Here is a 13,737-nt window from a genome sequence, read left to right on the forward strand (position 1 = left end):
ATGATTGAAAAGTGGGAGCTGATATTTTATGTCATCATGATAATTTTAGTACAAGCTAACATAAAAAAGCGGATACTCACTAGGCTGTACTTGTGACGAAGCAGATTCCTTATACACTTCACAATGCGAGGCACATCACAAAGAAAGTACAGACTGCTGCCTGAAATACGTGGTTGTTCAATTTTTTGCTTAGGCACATGAAAGTTGCCAGTCGCATCAAATGTTGACCACACTGACTTGTTTGTGCTTTCTCTGTCGCTTATGACTGTTGCATTTTGTTTATGAATCTCCATGATGGCTTCCAAAACCGTCCTTGTGAGGGCTCTCCCAGGAGGAACATTTTTTGTAGCAAAGCTGGTGATTCGTTGTACCCACGAATGAAATAGGTACACAAACATAAGGATAAGTGCATGATCTGCCATGGCTGTCGACTGCTGGTCATCCCCATTATCAACAAAACCATCTACCTTATAGGTTTGCTTGTTGAATGTGACAGCTCGGCGCACTTTCATTTCGTCTAGTATGAGGATTCCACAGCAGCTTACTCTTTCTTGTTTCATGAATGCACCAACACTGTTAAGCAAAACCTTATTAAAACCAAACTTGCAAGGCATTTCCTTGATAATTTGTTTAAGGCGCGATGATGTAGGTAGTGGCAGAATATTCATCTTTGACATCAGCCTATAAGCAGCAGGGCTTGATATCTTAAGGAGGAGGCAAGTCATCAACCACTCAGTTTCATAGCACTTTCCTCTCGCTGACTTCGCTTTCGAAGCTTTCAACACTGCGCGAAGAGCAAGCTGTTGCACTTGAGGAAGACCATCCATGACTTTGTCAACTAGACTGCTAGACACTTTTGAAAGCTGTGCCTTCATAGCCCGAATTTCTTTTTTGGCGTTCTCGCAAAAATTGTGGCCCCAGTAACTCTCTTTTTAGGTTTTTAGTTGTTGAACATAACCTTTGTTGAGGCTTGGTTCGTTCCTTAGATTTCTTCTTTTTTTTTTTTGCTTATCCCATGCTTGGATATTTTTCCTTTTGCTCTTGCATGGTGGGCACAAAGTTTCCTGAGACAGCCCAAAGCATTTTGTGCTCCTCCACACGTTCTGCATCTTGAGAGCTGATGTTGCTGCTGAAACGGAAGGGAATAAACCACAATGACAGCCTGTGCGCACTTTTAAGTTGTCAACATAATTGAGAAATACAGATACTGTCTTCAAGCTTGAGACTTGTAGCTGTTTTCCCGAACCGTATTCATTGTAGACGCATGGAGGAACAAGCTTTCCCCATGGGCTGAGCACAGCAGTGAAGTCTTTCCTCACAACCACGGCCCTGTCGATCACAACAATACCTCTACTTTCTCCAACTTTGAAAAAATTAACTTCTTCGGTCATGAGCTGGACATTCCAGGACTCAAACTTTGAGCGCTGTTGCAATGTAGGGAACAAAGCTGTTTTCTCTGAACTCAACCCTTGATCGGAAGGTATCCCAGTTTCCTCAGCATCACTGTTTTCTGTTTACATAACCCACACCGCCACCACTTTCGGACGTACGAACATCACAATTTACTGTTGCTCTTAGCTTCGGAGGTTTTCTTCTAGGCTTCGATGCCTTTTTTTTTCGATAGGTGTGCGGGAATGTTGGGGAAAATTTGTGGAACTATACCCGGCTTAAACGTCCACCTGCCACGTGGAATCTTAAAAATGCTGCTGTTGACAATGTGCTCGTAGAAAGTGATTAAGTCCTTGGGTTCAAAATGTAAGTTGCAAATGTAGGTCTTTAGTATCACCTGGAAGGCTTTTCGTAGAATAGCAGCTCTCCACACCTCGAGGACTTCGGGGTCATTTGGAGGTTTAAAGAAGTGCCGCCGATTGCACATTCTCTCTTCAGAAGCATATTCACTTTGGCAGCCCGGTGCACTGCAGGTTGGCATACTGACTCTTTGTCAAGCTTAGCTTACAACACAATACGCGTGAGCTTTATGTCACATACCTATAATCCAATTTATAGATAAGCAATAACGGCAAACAAACTTTTCTGAGCGCACGCCGGCTACAGTCAGCGCAGATAGACACCAAGAAAAGCACTGAACGCACTCGCCGGAAGCCGGCGGCTTGATCCCAATGCGATGCAAGTGCCACCTCTCTCAAAGGATACAAGTTGGAGCCACCTCTGAAGCGGACTTTCCCAACTGACCTAATCTAAATACATTGGCTCCAACCCATTTTTATTTATATGGAAATTTAATTCCCATAGTACTTGTGTCTTTTTAGCCTAGATAAACACACTTATTCAGATTCTCAAAAGGCTTACTGCCCATGTAGTAACTAGTCATTGCTTGTCATGTGTCTTGTCAATGACATGACTTGTCATTAACCCATTCGCTGCCAATTCCGGCGAATTGACAGGCATAGCTGCAGTGGCAATGTTGCCGAAGCCGGCAAATCGCCGGGCTGCCGCTTTTAGGATTTCGAGAAGCTGTTGATAGATGGCAGCGCTTATCACCTGATCTGAAGATGCTTGGATATATTACTGATAGATGGCAGTACTGAGTTGTCATTTGAACGCACTTTTCTATGTTTACGTCTCTTTTTTTTCGTGATGATCTCTGGCGGCTGAAGGAATGGCGGTGCCCAGTGGACGGCGTGCTCTCTCCGAGCATGAGATATTGGATATGCTCTTCGATAGCGAAAGAGATGAGTAGCCTCAAGGGAATGCCAGGTGTGTGAGGCTAAAGGAAAGAAAAGTGAAAGCCGCTGGGAGGGCGAAAAGTGTGATGCTGCTCTGCACATGCCCGAGTGCTTCCAGATTTTTCACACGCTTGTGACTTGAAAAAACTTCACATAATAAATTGTGAAGATTTCTCAAATGTCGATGAATGTATTTTTATCAGTGCCCAGCAAATAGTTTGCTTAGGCGCTCATGACGCACAGAAAGGTGAGCGTGTGGCACGCGCGCACTTTCGGTGAAAAAATACGTGGTACGGATGGCCCACACGTGAGCGCGGCGTGCGGCAGCGAATGGGTTAACAAGTCATGTGCTTGTGTTGCTGTTGAATGTTACTCTAGTTTTCTGCAAATTAATACAGTTGATTCTAATACAGTCGCTGCTTTTCTGGTTCCTTGTGCGTGCGCCTTGTGGACCTTCTCCTGCAGTGTTGCTGTGATGAAGCAGCAGAATTTGCCTGTCGTTGTGAAGCTCGAAATCATAAATCGGATTGAACGCGGTGAGAAGTCAGATGTCCCTGCAGCATACAAGATTCCAAGGAGCACGATCTTGAAAAATAAGAGGGAGATTAGGGCCAAAGTGGCCAAACTCACGATCCAGTGCCCGTGACGCGCAACGCGTACGCACGGCCGTGTACGAATGGTTCATCCAAAATTGCTTCTCCCATGCCGACTTCCGCGTGCTCGGTGATGACTGTAAATTCTGATGAATGCGACGAAGCCGTTGCCGGTGTTGCCGAAGTTTGGAGCGAGCTGTCAGAATTTCCGGAAGCCATTGAAGGATCAACAATGGACGAGTTTGTGAGCGCAAATTATGGTGTCGCGACCATGGGAGAGCCCGAAAACGAAGACTACACTGTCGACATCGTACCGAGCACAAGCGAAAGTGGGCACAATGAGTAAAGCAACAACAGTCCTTGGCCCACATCCTCTGAAGTGATTGGTGTGCTCGCACTAATCTGGTGCTTCTGCGCAAATGCGGAAGGTTGCAGCCTCATCTGCTCTGGCTCCTTAGACAATGTGGAGAAGTACGTGCGTCGCAGGTAGCGAAATTGCCCAAGCAGAAGGAAATGCAGGAATATTTAGTGCGAAACTAAGCTAGTTTCATCAATAAAGTGATTTTATAAATGGTATGTGCTTTTATGACATCCAAATCTTTAGCAAGCTTATATCGAATTATGCTCTATATCGAACTAATAGGCGTTCTCTTGCGAGTTCGATACAGCCGGGTTCGACTGTATAACAAAGCGAACTGTTTGTTTGCTCGCAGCTCAGAGTGTGTATTCTCGTGCCGCAAAAATGTCCAATACTCAGCAAGAGCAACTTGAAATGGTGCATTCTGGACAAAGACACATGTTCTGGCCAACAGCGTAACTGGCCCTCGGTCAGCAAAGTGACGTACCAGTCTCATGCGACCATACTGATTGCACAGCTGCACGTTAACATTGGCACAAAGTGCATGTTAGTAAGCTTGCTTTGTTAACATGCTACTTATTTGCATGGCAAGCCGCCAGTAGGCCATCAAAATCATGGGTCTGGGGCAGGCATCTGCATGTCTTTTGCATAGACATGACCACAAATATGTATCGTTTTGCTTTTTTTTTGCCAATTTCAGCATGTACTTTCATGTTCGATATGAACTGCAACATGCAGTCTATGGCCACAGCGATGCTCTTGAGAAAAAATGTGGTGAGGTTTTTGTCATTTCAGTGATGCGCATACTCCTGAGCTTTCTTTGCGAAACGATAATACATGCATTGGTCTGCTGAACAGTGCACGTGGTCTTAGCCTTTTGGCACAGTGTGCTTCGTCGAGGCGTACCGTTGCCCTAACTTCGTAACAATATTTTCTTTTTCTTTTTTTGTGACAGGTGATAGCTATTCAGTGGGCTTGTGTATTATTGCTCCACAAAGAAAGCAGACAATGGGAAGCAGGTGGTATTGAAATTGCTGGCAGTGCAAAACCCGCTACTTTTCCCTAGAGAGCATTGCTATGGCCACGGCTTGCATGTTAGATGTAACTTCATGATAATCAGGTTCGACTGCATTTGAACATGCCCTCACACTTGAAGGGCTCAGGTCCTCAATTTTTGTTTGCCCTGCTCTTGTCAAAAAATGCTGCAGGCCTCTGCACAGTTAATGCAGGTGGAAGAGTTCCTGTCGGTGGCTGCCCCTTTCGGCCTGTTGCAATTCACCCAGACAAGTGTGGTGCAGGACATCCTCAGGGACAAAGAGCTGTCCCCGCCAGTCGATGGAACCACCAAGGTTGGCTGTCTTTTATTGATAGGATTGACATTCTTAGGAACTTTGGGTATGTGCCACTCTTCAATGAACCTCTGTGACACCAACTTGGGTCACTGGGTGTGTGTTAAGCGTGTGCTGCCGTTCACAATTATCATTATATAAAACATATCATAATAGGGGCCTTCAAATACCGAATAGTAGATTTCAAATTAGATATTGAATCAAATCAAGAAAGAAGTACCAAATATTGTAACGGTGTTGAGGACCACAGGTTAACAAAACAACAATATTTATTAAGGGTGAACCTGTGCCCGCAACGAAAAGTCACTGCGGTCGTGAAGAAATCCCTGGCAGTCGTGCTCTAAAACTGGCCTCGAACCGTCTTCTTTCTTCCGCGTGATACCTCGTACGTGTGGCGCATGCGAGCTGGGTCTAACCGGCTACCCATGCCACAAAGATCGCTGCCTGTTGCTAAACAACACCACAGTACGGTATGCACAAGGTCCAATACGAAGCGCGTGCAACTTGAATGTGACCAAGTTGTCGCGGCGTTATCCCCCTCCTTACCGCATTGGCCCGATGCGTGAGTGGAAGTAGGGGTTCCTGTGGGCTCTCACTTTTTTTTTTTTTTCATGACCTCTCGTGGTAGGGTTTCATGCGGACAACATGCACAACTTCCGTGAAGTTGCGCCGTCTTGGGTTCTCGTGTCCAGCGGATTTCACTTCGTAAGTGACGTCATTTCGTAAGGGCCAAAGTATCGGTAGAGAAGCTTTTCAGGTAGTCCACAGCGTTGTACTGGGGTCCATACCCACACCTTGTCACTGGGCTGACAATGAGCTTCACTACGTCGCTGGTTGTGCCGGCTGGAGTCGATGCGTTGTTGGCGGTGTATTCGGTACCTTGCCATCTGTCCTGCCTCCTCAGCTCTTTGCAAGAAATCATCTAGGTTAGATGAGTTATTGTTTTCTTCATCTAAAGGCAGCATAGCATCCAAAGTTGTGGTTACTGGTCGGCCGAATACAAGTTCAAACAGGGCGACTCGTGTTGTTTCTTTAACGGCCGTATTATATGCGAAGGTGATGTACGGAAAAATTTCGTTCCACAGCCTATGTTCAACGTCGACATCGAAAGCATGTCAGCCAGTGTTCTGTTGAGGTGTTCAATTAAACTGTTTGTCTGAGGGTGGTACACCGTAGTTCTTCTATGATCAGTATGTGCCATTTGCAACAAGCATTTCATTAGGTCCACAGTAAAGGCTGTTCCACGATTGGTAATAACAACTGTGGGAGCACCATGCCTGAGCACGATATTGTTGACAAAGAATTTTGCAACATCGACAGCCGTTGCACTGTACAGGGAATCTGTTTCTGCATAATGGGTCAGATAGTCCGTGGCCACAACTATCCATATTTTGCCCATAGATGATGTTGGGAAGAGTCCAAGGAGGTTCATACCGACTTGTTGGAATGGGACTTTTGGTGGCTCCATCGGCTGGAGGAGGGAGGCCTGCTAGAGTTACGGATGGAGTCTTGCGCCTTTGACACTCACGACAAGTCTTGACATATTGCTGCACTGATGCTAATAACTTGGGCCAGTAGTATTCCTGACGAATCCTGGCAAATGTATGGCTCATGCCCATGTGTCCAGATGTCGGTTCGTCGTGACATGCATGCAAAATTTATTCTCGCATAGCTGTGGGTACGACAAGTAAAAACTTTGTCTCGCTATTCTCAAAGTTTCTCTTGTAGAGGACACTTTCTCGCAGACAGTACAAGGATAACCCTCTAGAGAAAATACGCAGCAGTTGAACGTCGAGTCCCTCCAGGCGCTGTATAAATGGAAGCAATTGCGGGTCATCTCGTTGTTGTTGAGCGATTTGTAACGTGTCAGCAATGCCAAGGAATGGGAAATCCTCTTCTTCTGACACAGTTGTCTCAACCTGTGCACATGACAAGCAGTCGGCATCGCTGTGTTTCCTCCCGGATCAGTATATGACAGTAATATACTCTTGAAGCCTAAGGCATCTTGCTAGTTGTCCAGATGGATCCTTGAGATTCACCAGTCAGCAAAGCGAATGGTGATCCCCGACTGCTCTGAATGGTCTACCATAGAGGTATGGTCGAAATTTACATATTCCCCAAATGACTGCAAGACACTTTTTCTCAGTTGCTGAGTAGTTTGCCTCTGCTTTCGAGAGCTTACGGCTGGCATAAGCTATTACTTTCTTCTGGCTGTTCTTCCACTGCACTAGTATAGCACCGAGGCCGACGTTACTCATATCGGTATGAACTTCAGTGTCGGCTGTCTCACCAAAATGGGCAAGGATTGAAGAAGCTTGCAGGTGTTTCATTAACTCGTCAAAGGTGTCTTGTTCACTTTTCCACATGAAAGGTTCATCTTCTCTTGTTAGTATTGTAAGAGGCGCAGCAATCATTGAAAAGTTATCCACAAATCTTCTGTAGTATGCACATAAACCAAAAAACGTTGCATTGACTTTTTGTCTGTGGGTGTCGGGAACCTCGCAACAGCTGCTGTCTTTTCGGGATCTGGCCGAATGCCTTCAGCACTGATGACATGTTTGAGAAACTGAAGTTCATCGAAGCTGTATTGACATTTTCCCGGCTTAATTGTCAAATCTGCGGCGCGAATAGCTTGTAATACTAGTCGCAGGCACTCTAGATGTTGGTCAAATGTTGCGGAAAATACGACCACTTCATCCAAATACACCAAGCACGACTGCCATTTCAGTCCTGCGAGCACAGTGTCCATCCTTCGCTGGAACGTTGCAGGCGCAGAACAGAGGCCGAATGGAAGCGCGTTTAAATTCGTAGAGGCCATTAGGGGTTACGAATGCTGTATTTTCATGGTCCCGCTCATCCACCTCTATTTGCCAATATCCACTCTTGAGATCCAGGGAAGAGAAAAAGTGCACATCGGAGCCGATCTAACATATTGTCGATACGCAGAAAGGGGTATACATCTCACTTAATTACGCTGTTCAATTTATGGTAGTTGATGCAGAATCGAGGTGTGTTACCTTTTTTCTTAACGAGCACTATGGGAGGTGCCCATGGACTGCTGGAAGGCTGAATAACGTCATCTGAAAGCGTCTTCTCTACTTGCTTCTTGATGATTTTTCTTTCTTTTGGTGAGACTCGATACGGGTGCTGGCATACCGGTCTGGTGGCGTCCTCTGTTATAATTCTGTGCTTTGCAACAGACGTGCGCCGTGCCTTCGAGGAAGTAGAGAAGCAGTCAGAAAAATCCTTTATCGGGGCATATATCTGTTTCTTGTGGGCTTCCGGGAGTCTCGGGTTGATGGTAATTGATCTGTTGACATTGCAGGCTCCTGGCAGAGCAGTTGATGTTGTTGTTAGGCTGCATAATTTGGTCGCTACACAGAACTCGGGGAAATAGGCAATAGCTGTTCCTTTTGCGATGTGTTGGATTTCATTTCCGAAATTCGTAAGTGCGACATTTGCACCGCCATTGCTTAAGTGAACAAGACCCCGAGCCACGCAAATACCTTTGTTGAAAAGGAGCTCTATGTTTCCATCTGCTATGCCTTCATGGTCGTAAAATGTTTCATTCTCCACAAGAACCATTATACTGCAGCGTGGCGGCACAGTTACATCATCATCAACGATGCGCAGTGCATCAAGATGTTGCTCCTCCGATTCTTCCACAGGTATAGCTTGTTTTGTAGAGAAAGACACACTGGACCTACGTAGGTTAATTATGGTGCCGTTAGCTTGTACAAAATCCATTCCCAATATAAGTTCCCGGGAACATTTTGGCAGTATAATAAAGTCAGAAATGTAAGTGAAGCCTTTTATCATAAGTCTTGCAGTGCATCGGCCAAGGGGCGTAATAAGGTGACCGCCTGCCGTGCGTATCGGCGGTCCAGTCCACTGCATCACAACTTTTTTCAGGTGCTTTGACATCTTGAAGCTCATTACCGAATAATCAGCGCTGGTGTCGACTAAGGCATTCAGCTTGCATCCGTCTGTTATCAGATGCAAATCTGACATAATCGTTTCGTTCCTGCACCTGTTTACTGGAATTGTCTCGTCATCGCACTAGAACTGTGTTGGAGCATCTTCATAACTCTGGTTATCAGCGGCCTCACATCCACAGGTCGCTTGCTTCAGTTTTCCTGGTGTGAGCTTGATGAACGATGCCTAGTCAATCTTGGAGACGCGTGTGGGCTAGGTGATCAGTAGCGCATGGGCAACGATGACTGTCGTTGATGTTGGTGAGGAGTAATGGGGCTTTGGCATGTGGACAACTTTTCTCTCTCCTGGCCGTTCACCGTTTCATGGGTATGGTGCGCTTAAGGGAAAACCCCTTAATCCAGCTTGACGGTACGGGCAGAACCTATACAGGTGACCCGCTTCTCCGCCGTGAAAACACAGAGGCCTGCGCTCATGGTCACGCCAGACGTCACTTTTCCGGGGCCTTTGTTCCACAAAACGAGGTGAACTCGTGCTGAAGGCTGATAGGCAGCCGGTGATTCCAGTAGACGAGGCGCACTGCGTACTGTCGGCGGGTAGGGAACGGTCGTTGCAAATACTCCACTACTGTGTACGCTGGCTGAGTACGTTGGCGTACGTTCGGGTGCACCACATCGGCTGTGGCTCATGCTCTGGATCTCGTATAACCTGCCTCAGTTCGTCCCGGACAACGTCGACGATAGGTAGTGCAGTTGGAGTCTGAGGTGTCTGCAACTTGTTGAGCTCTTCCCTGATCACTGACCAGATGAGCTCCCGCAGGGCTTCAAGGTCTTTCATCATGCCTCCAGAGAAGACATGAGTAGGTGCACAGCTTGCCTCACAGTTGTATTGCCGAGCCCGCTGTTCCAGCGTCTTTTTGATGGTCGTTGCTTCGCATCTGAACACGGCGACCGTGCGCGGTGGGTTGCGGACGAGAACTGCGAAGAGTTCCTGATTTACTCTACGCATGAGATGGCGCAGCTTCTTGTCTTCACTCATGTTTGGATCAGCATGCTTCAACAGGCGGGACATGTCCTCGATCTACATCGCCACGTTCTCGTTTCTGAGCTAGTTCCTAGCTTGAAGAGCAATTTCCGCCTTTTCTTTACGATCTGTGCTGGCGTATGTTGCTGGCAGTTGTCGTCGAAATTCCTTCCAAGAGGACAAAGAGGGTTCGTGGTTTTCATACCACATATTTACGAAGTCCTCCAAAGCGAAATATACGTTACGAAGCTTCTGTCTCTCATTCCATTAATTAAAGCTCGCCGTACTCTCGAACAGTTCCAATCAGTCTTCCACGTCTTCGAACGAGTCACCATGGAATGTTGGTGGCTTACGAGGTTGGCTTACAACCAGCTGTGCCCGTTTTACCTGGCTATTCATTGTGGTGGCGCCCATTGTCCGAGTTTCTCTTGGCGTGAAGAAAAGAGGGCTGAATTTGGCCGAGTCACCTCGAAGACGGTGGCTGGTCCGCTGGTGCACAACTGTCAGTTCCACGGGATGGACTCACTGGTGGTCGGGGCTGTGCTGACTTTCATTCGTGGGGCTTTGACTCATACCTTGCACCTCCACCAGAAATGTAACGATGTTGAGGACCACAGGTTAACAAAACAATTATATTTATTAAGGGTGAACCTGTGCCCGCAACTAAAAGTAACTGCGGTCATGAAGAAGTCCCCAGCAGTCGCGCTTGAAAAACGCCTTGAACCGTCTTCTTTCTTCCCACGTGATACCTTGCGCGCGTGGTGCATGCGAGCCGGGTCCAACCAGCTACTTGTGCCACGAAGATTGCTGCCTGTTGTTGCTAAACAACACCATGGTATGGCGTGCACAGTGTCCAATACGAAGGGCGCGCAACTTGAATGTGACCAAGCTGTTGCGGCAATATTATATGGAATATTGAATATTAAAAAATATTTCACCAAATTTAATGCTTATAAATTTTGGGCTATAACATAGAGTGCTGCACATGCTTGGGAATCTCCTAGCATTGCATAACAAGAATGTAGTAAACTATCAGTAACTTAGGTACAGAGGAATCAAATTATACCGTACTGTTTACACTTATTAAAGGGAACACGAAATTGTTATGCCAGCGCTGATTATGGCTCAATTCTAGTATATGAAGGTCTCGAAAATATTTCCCAGAAGAATTTCTGTTGAGTCGAATAAAATGCTTCTTTCTCCTCTGAAACTAAATAATTGGAGACGTTCTGGTGGGTTATAGTAAGGCTAATCTTTTTGACAGATGAAAGGACCATGCATCAGGTGACCTGATCCATGTGTGGCTTGCACCAGCGATAAAGAGCAGGAGCTGTCCACGCTATTTCATTGTCAGGTTCAGCGTGAGTTGTCATCAGTCCAAAAACCTGAAATTTGGAGGGTCACGACAAGCCTGAGCTACGCTCGCTCCCCGCCACCCCTCTCCCCCTCGTGCTTATCTGCTGTCTGCACAAATGCAGGCAACTGGCCATTACATTTTTGTGCCTGCCATGTGAATCTATAGCTAGTCTTGTGAGAGGTTGCTCGAAGCTACAAAGGGAAACCAATGTGTGTTTGCAAATGGCATCAGGAGCGAGAGGCTGCCCTGTGGTGCGTTGCGAAGATGCTCCCATAAGCAAGTTTCTTGCCATCCTGAGCACTTTCTTTTGTTTGCAAGGCCATTTGTTGGCTTCCTGAGTGTCATGTGGCTGCTGTGAATAGATCTGCATTGATTCGGCACCAAAGCGTAACTTTAGTTGACGAGTAGCTGACAAAACCCAGTGAAGCAGCACCGAAAGCCTAATGAACTAAGCAGTGTGGCCGTGATGAAAATTTGCTGCTGGCCGATGTGGTAACAGGCCGCAAGCCATCACGGAGCACTTGCTGCTAATATGTTCGTACGGGTGGCTGATCAGTCAATACCATGGTCACGTGTGCAGGGTAAATTGGTGGCTGTTGAAGGAGCATGAAGTTCATTACCGCATATCCAGCACGATCTTGCACATGCTTTCGCACTTTACGAAATATGTGCTGCTTTTGTTGCCGCTCTCTGTCTGTGGTGTAGAGGGTGCATATAACCCTACTAACGTCACTAATGGCTAACCCTACTTATCATTTGTCCATTCTGTTATTCTGTTGGTCCATATAAAATATTTGGCAACAAAGTGAGCGGATATATACCTGCCAGGTTGTAGAATGCAGTGCTGCTTCGTTCACTACATGGTGTCAGCAGTGGCCGTCCTTCGGCCTCTTTCACAGTGGTGGAAGGGGTGTGCCAGCAGTGATGCGCTGCAGATAATGGTCGCCGGTGCAGTCGAAGCGGGCACCCGAGCACAACATAAGCAATAACGATAAGAAGACGGATAATTTTTTGCCAGGTGTACTGGAAATTACGCCGGCTCCCGTATTCGCAGGAGGGAACCTCAAGGCTCCACTGCCTTTCAACTTCTGCAACCCAGGGCAGTGAAAACACTGGATCGTTCAGTTAGAAGACTACCAGCATGCTTCAGGTTTGTACGCTGCCATGGGTCGGCAGGCGTGGGAAGTGCTCGGCTTGCTGCAGGTCTCGGAGGAGCAAATGGTGATATTCAGGCAAGTGTCTGGCAAGTTCAACTCTTACCTCATTAATCCGGCAAATTCGCTTTATGAGAGCGCTACGTTTCACCGGCGGGTACACCAAGCTGGCGAATCAGCAGACTCTTTCTGTACCGCACTTTGGGGCATAGCCTTACAGTGCAACTACCCTTCTAAGGAAGTCGAGGATGGACTAGCACGCGACCGTTTTGGCGTCGGCTAGCTTGAAAGCAAGTTCTCTTACAAGCTGTGCAGGTGCTCAAAGTTCAGTCTCGAAGAAGCTTTGATACAGGTGTGTCAGGAGGACGCTGAGAAGGAGTGTATTGCATGTGACTCCCCAGATGTGAGTGCGGCGTTTTTGTCCACCTGTGTGGACGCTGCGAAAGTAAAGATGAATCACCCGTGACAAAAGCCTCCCGCAGCAGCCGCAGCTCCGTCACCTCCAGCTCCAAGGTACGGGTGTGCTCTCTGCAATAAGTACTGAAACAAGGGCCACTTTGCAGTGGTGTGCCGTTGTGTAGTGTCGGCTATAGGGCTGAACGAGGTTGGCTCAGTCAACCTGCCCTGAGCCAAGTACATTGACGTGGAGGTCAATGGGACAATGCTCAAGCTCAAGATTGATATGGTGCGAAAGTTTCTGTCATAACAAGCACATTCTCTTGAATTTCTGTGTGTCTCGATCCTCAAGTAACTGAGCTAACGGGCCCTGGAGGGCAGCTGGGGGTGGTTTTGGATGCCTTCTGGTGGGCTTCCTTGAGGCCTCACTCAAGAGCTGTTCGAAAGTCTTGGCGGGATGGAAGAACCATAGAAGATGCGCATAGAGACAGGGGCCATTCCATTTTCCTTAAAAGGGGAGACGTGGCTTTGAAAATCAACTTCCTTATTTCTTCATGGATTTTGATGAAAATTGGCACAAATGTTTAGAATGTCTCCCTGATGCTTCCATAAAAGTTTCAGAGTGATACCTTGAGAACATTTTATTAAATATGATTCAGCAGAATGTTTCAACCTCGAACTTTGTGAAGAGACTGGGGAAATTAAAAAATGTGATAGAAGGCTTGTTAAGTACTGACTGCGTAGCTAAATGCACGCTGAAGGTCGCGACATTCTTGCTTTTCTTTCAACACAAATCGTTTGGAGTGTCATTTTTTATGTTACCTTTGTATCAAGCACACTTTCGGGGTGAACGAATAGCCACATCATAAATTTATACAACGTCAAGG

The 13,737-nt window shown here is 46.7% G+C and overlaps 1 protein-coding gene across 2 annotated transcripts in view; it reads left to right on the plus strand.

Moving 5' to 3' along the window:
* LOC126535529 (AP-5 complex subunit mu-1-like) overlaps nucleotides 1-13,737 on the plus strand; it is a 196,152-nt gene that overhangs the window by 81,031 nt on the left and 101,384 nt on the right. Inside the window, exon 6 of one of the 2 annotated variants that reach the window (XM_050182341.3) lies at nucleotides 4,847-4,987. The exons of the other annotated variant lie outside the window; for it this stretch is intronic. Within the exon in view, the coding sequence (XP_050038298.1) occupies nucleotides 4,847-4,987 (141 nt within the window). The remainder of the gene's footprint in view (nucleotides 1-4,846; nucleotides 4,988-13,737) is intronic. 2 annotated transcript variants of the gene reach the window in all.

Source organism: Dermacentor andersoni, chromosome 7 (assembly GCF_023375885.2).
Source record: "Dermacentor andersoni chromosome 7, qqDerAnde1_hic_scaffold, whole genome shotgun sequence".
NCBI classification, from domain to species: domain Eukaryota; kingdom Metazoa; phylum Arthropoda; class Arachnida; order Ixodida; family Ixodidae; genus Dermacentor; species Dermacentor andersoni.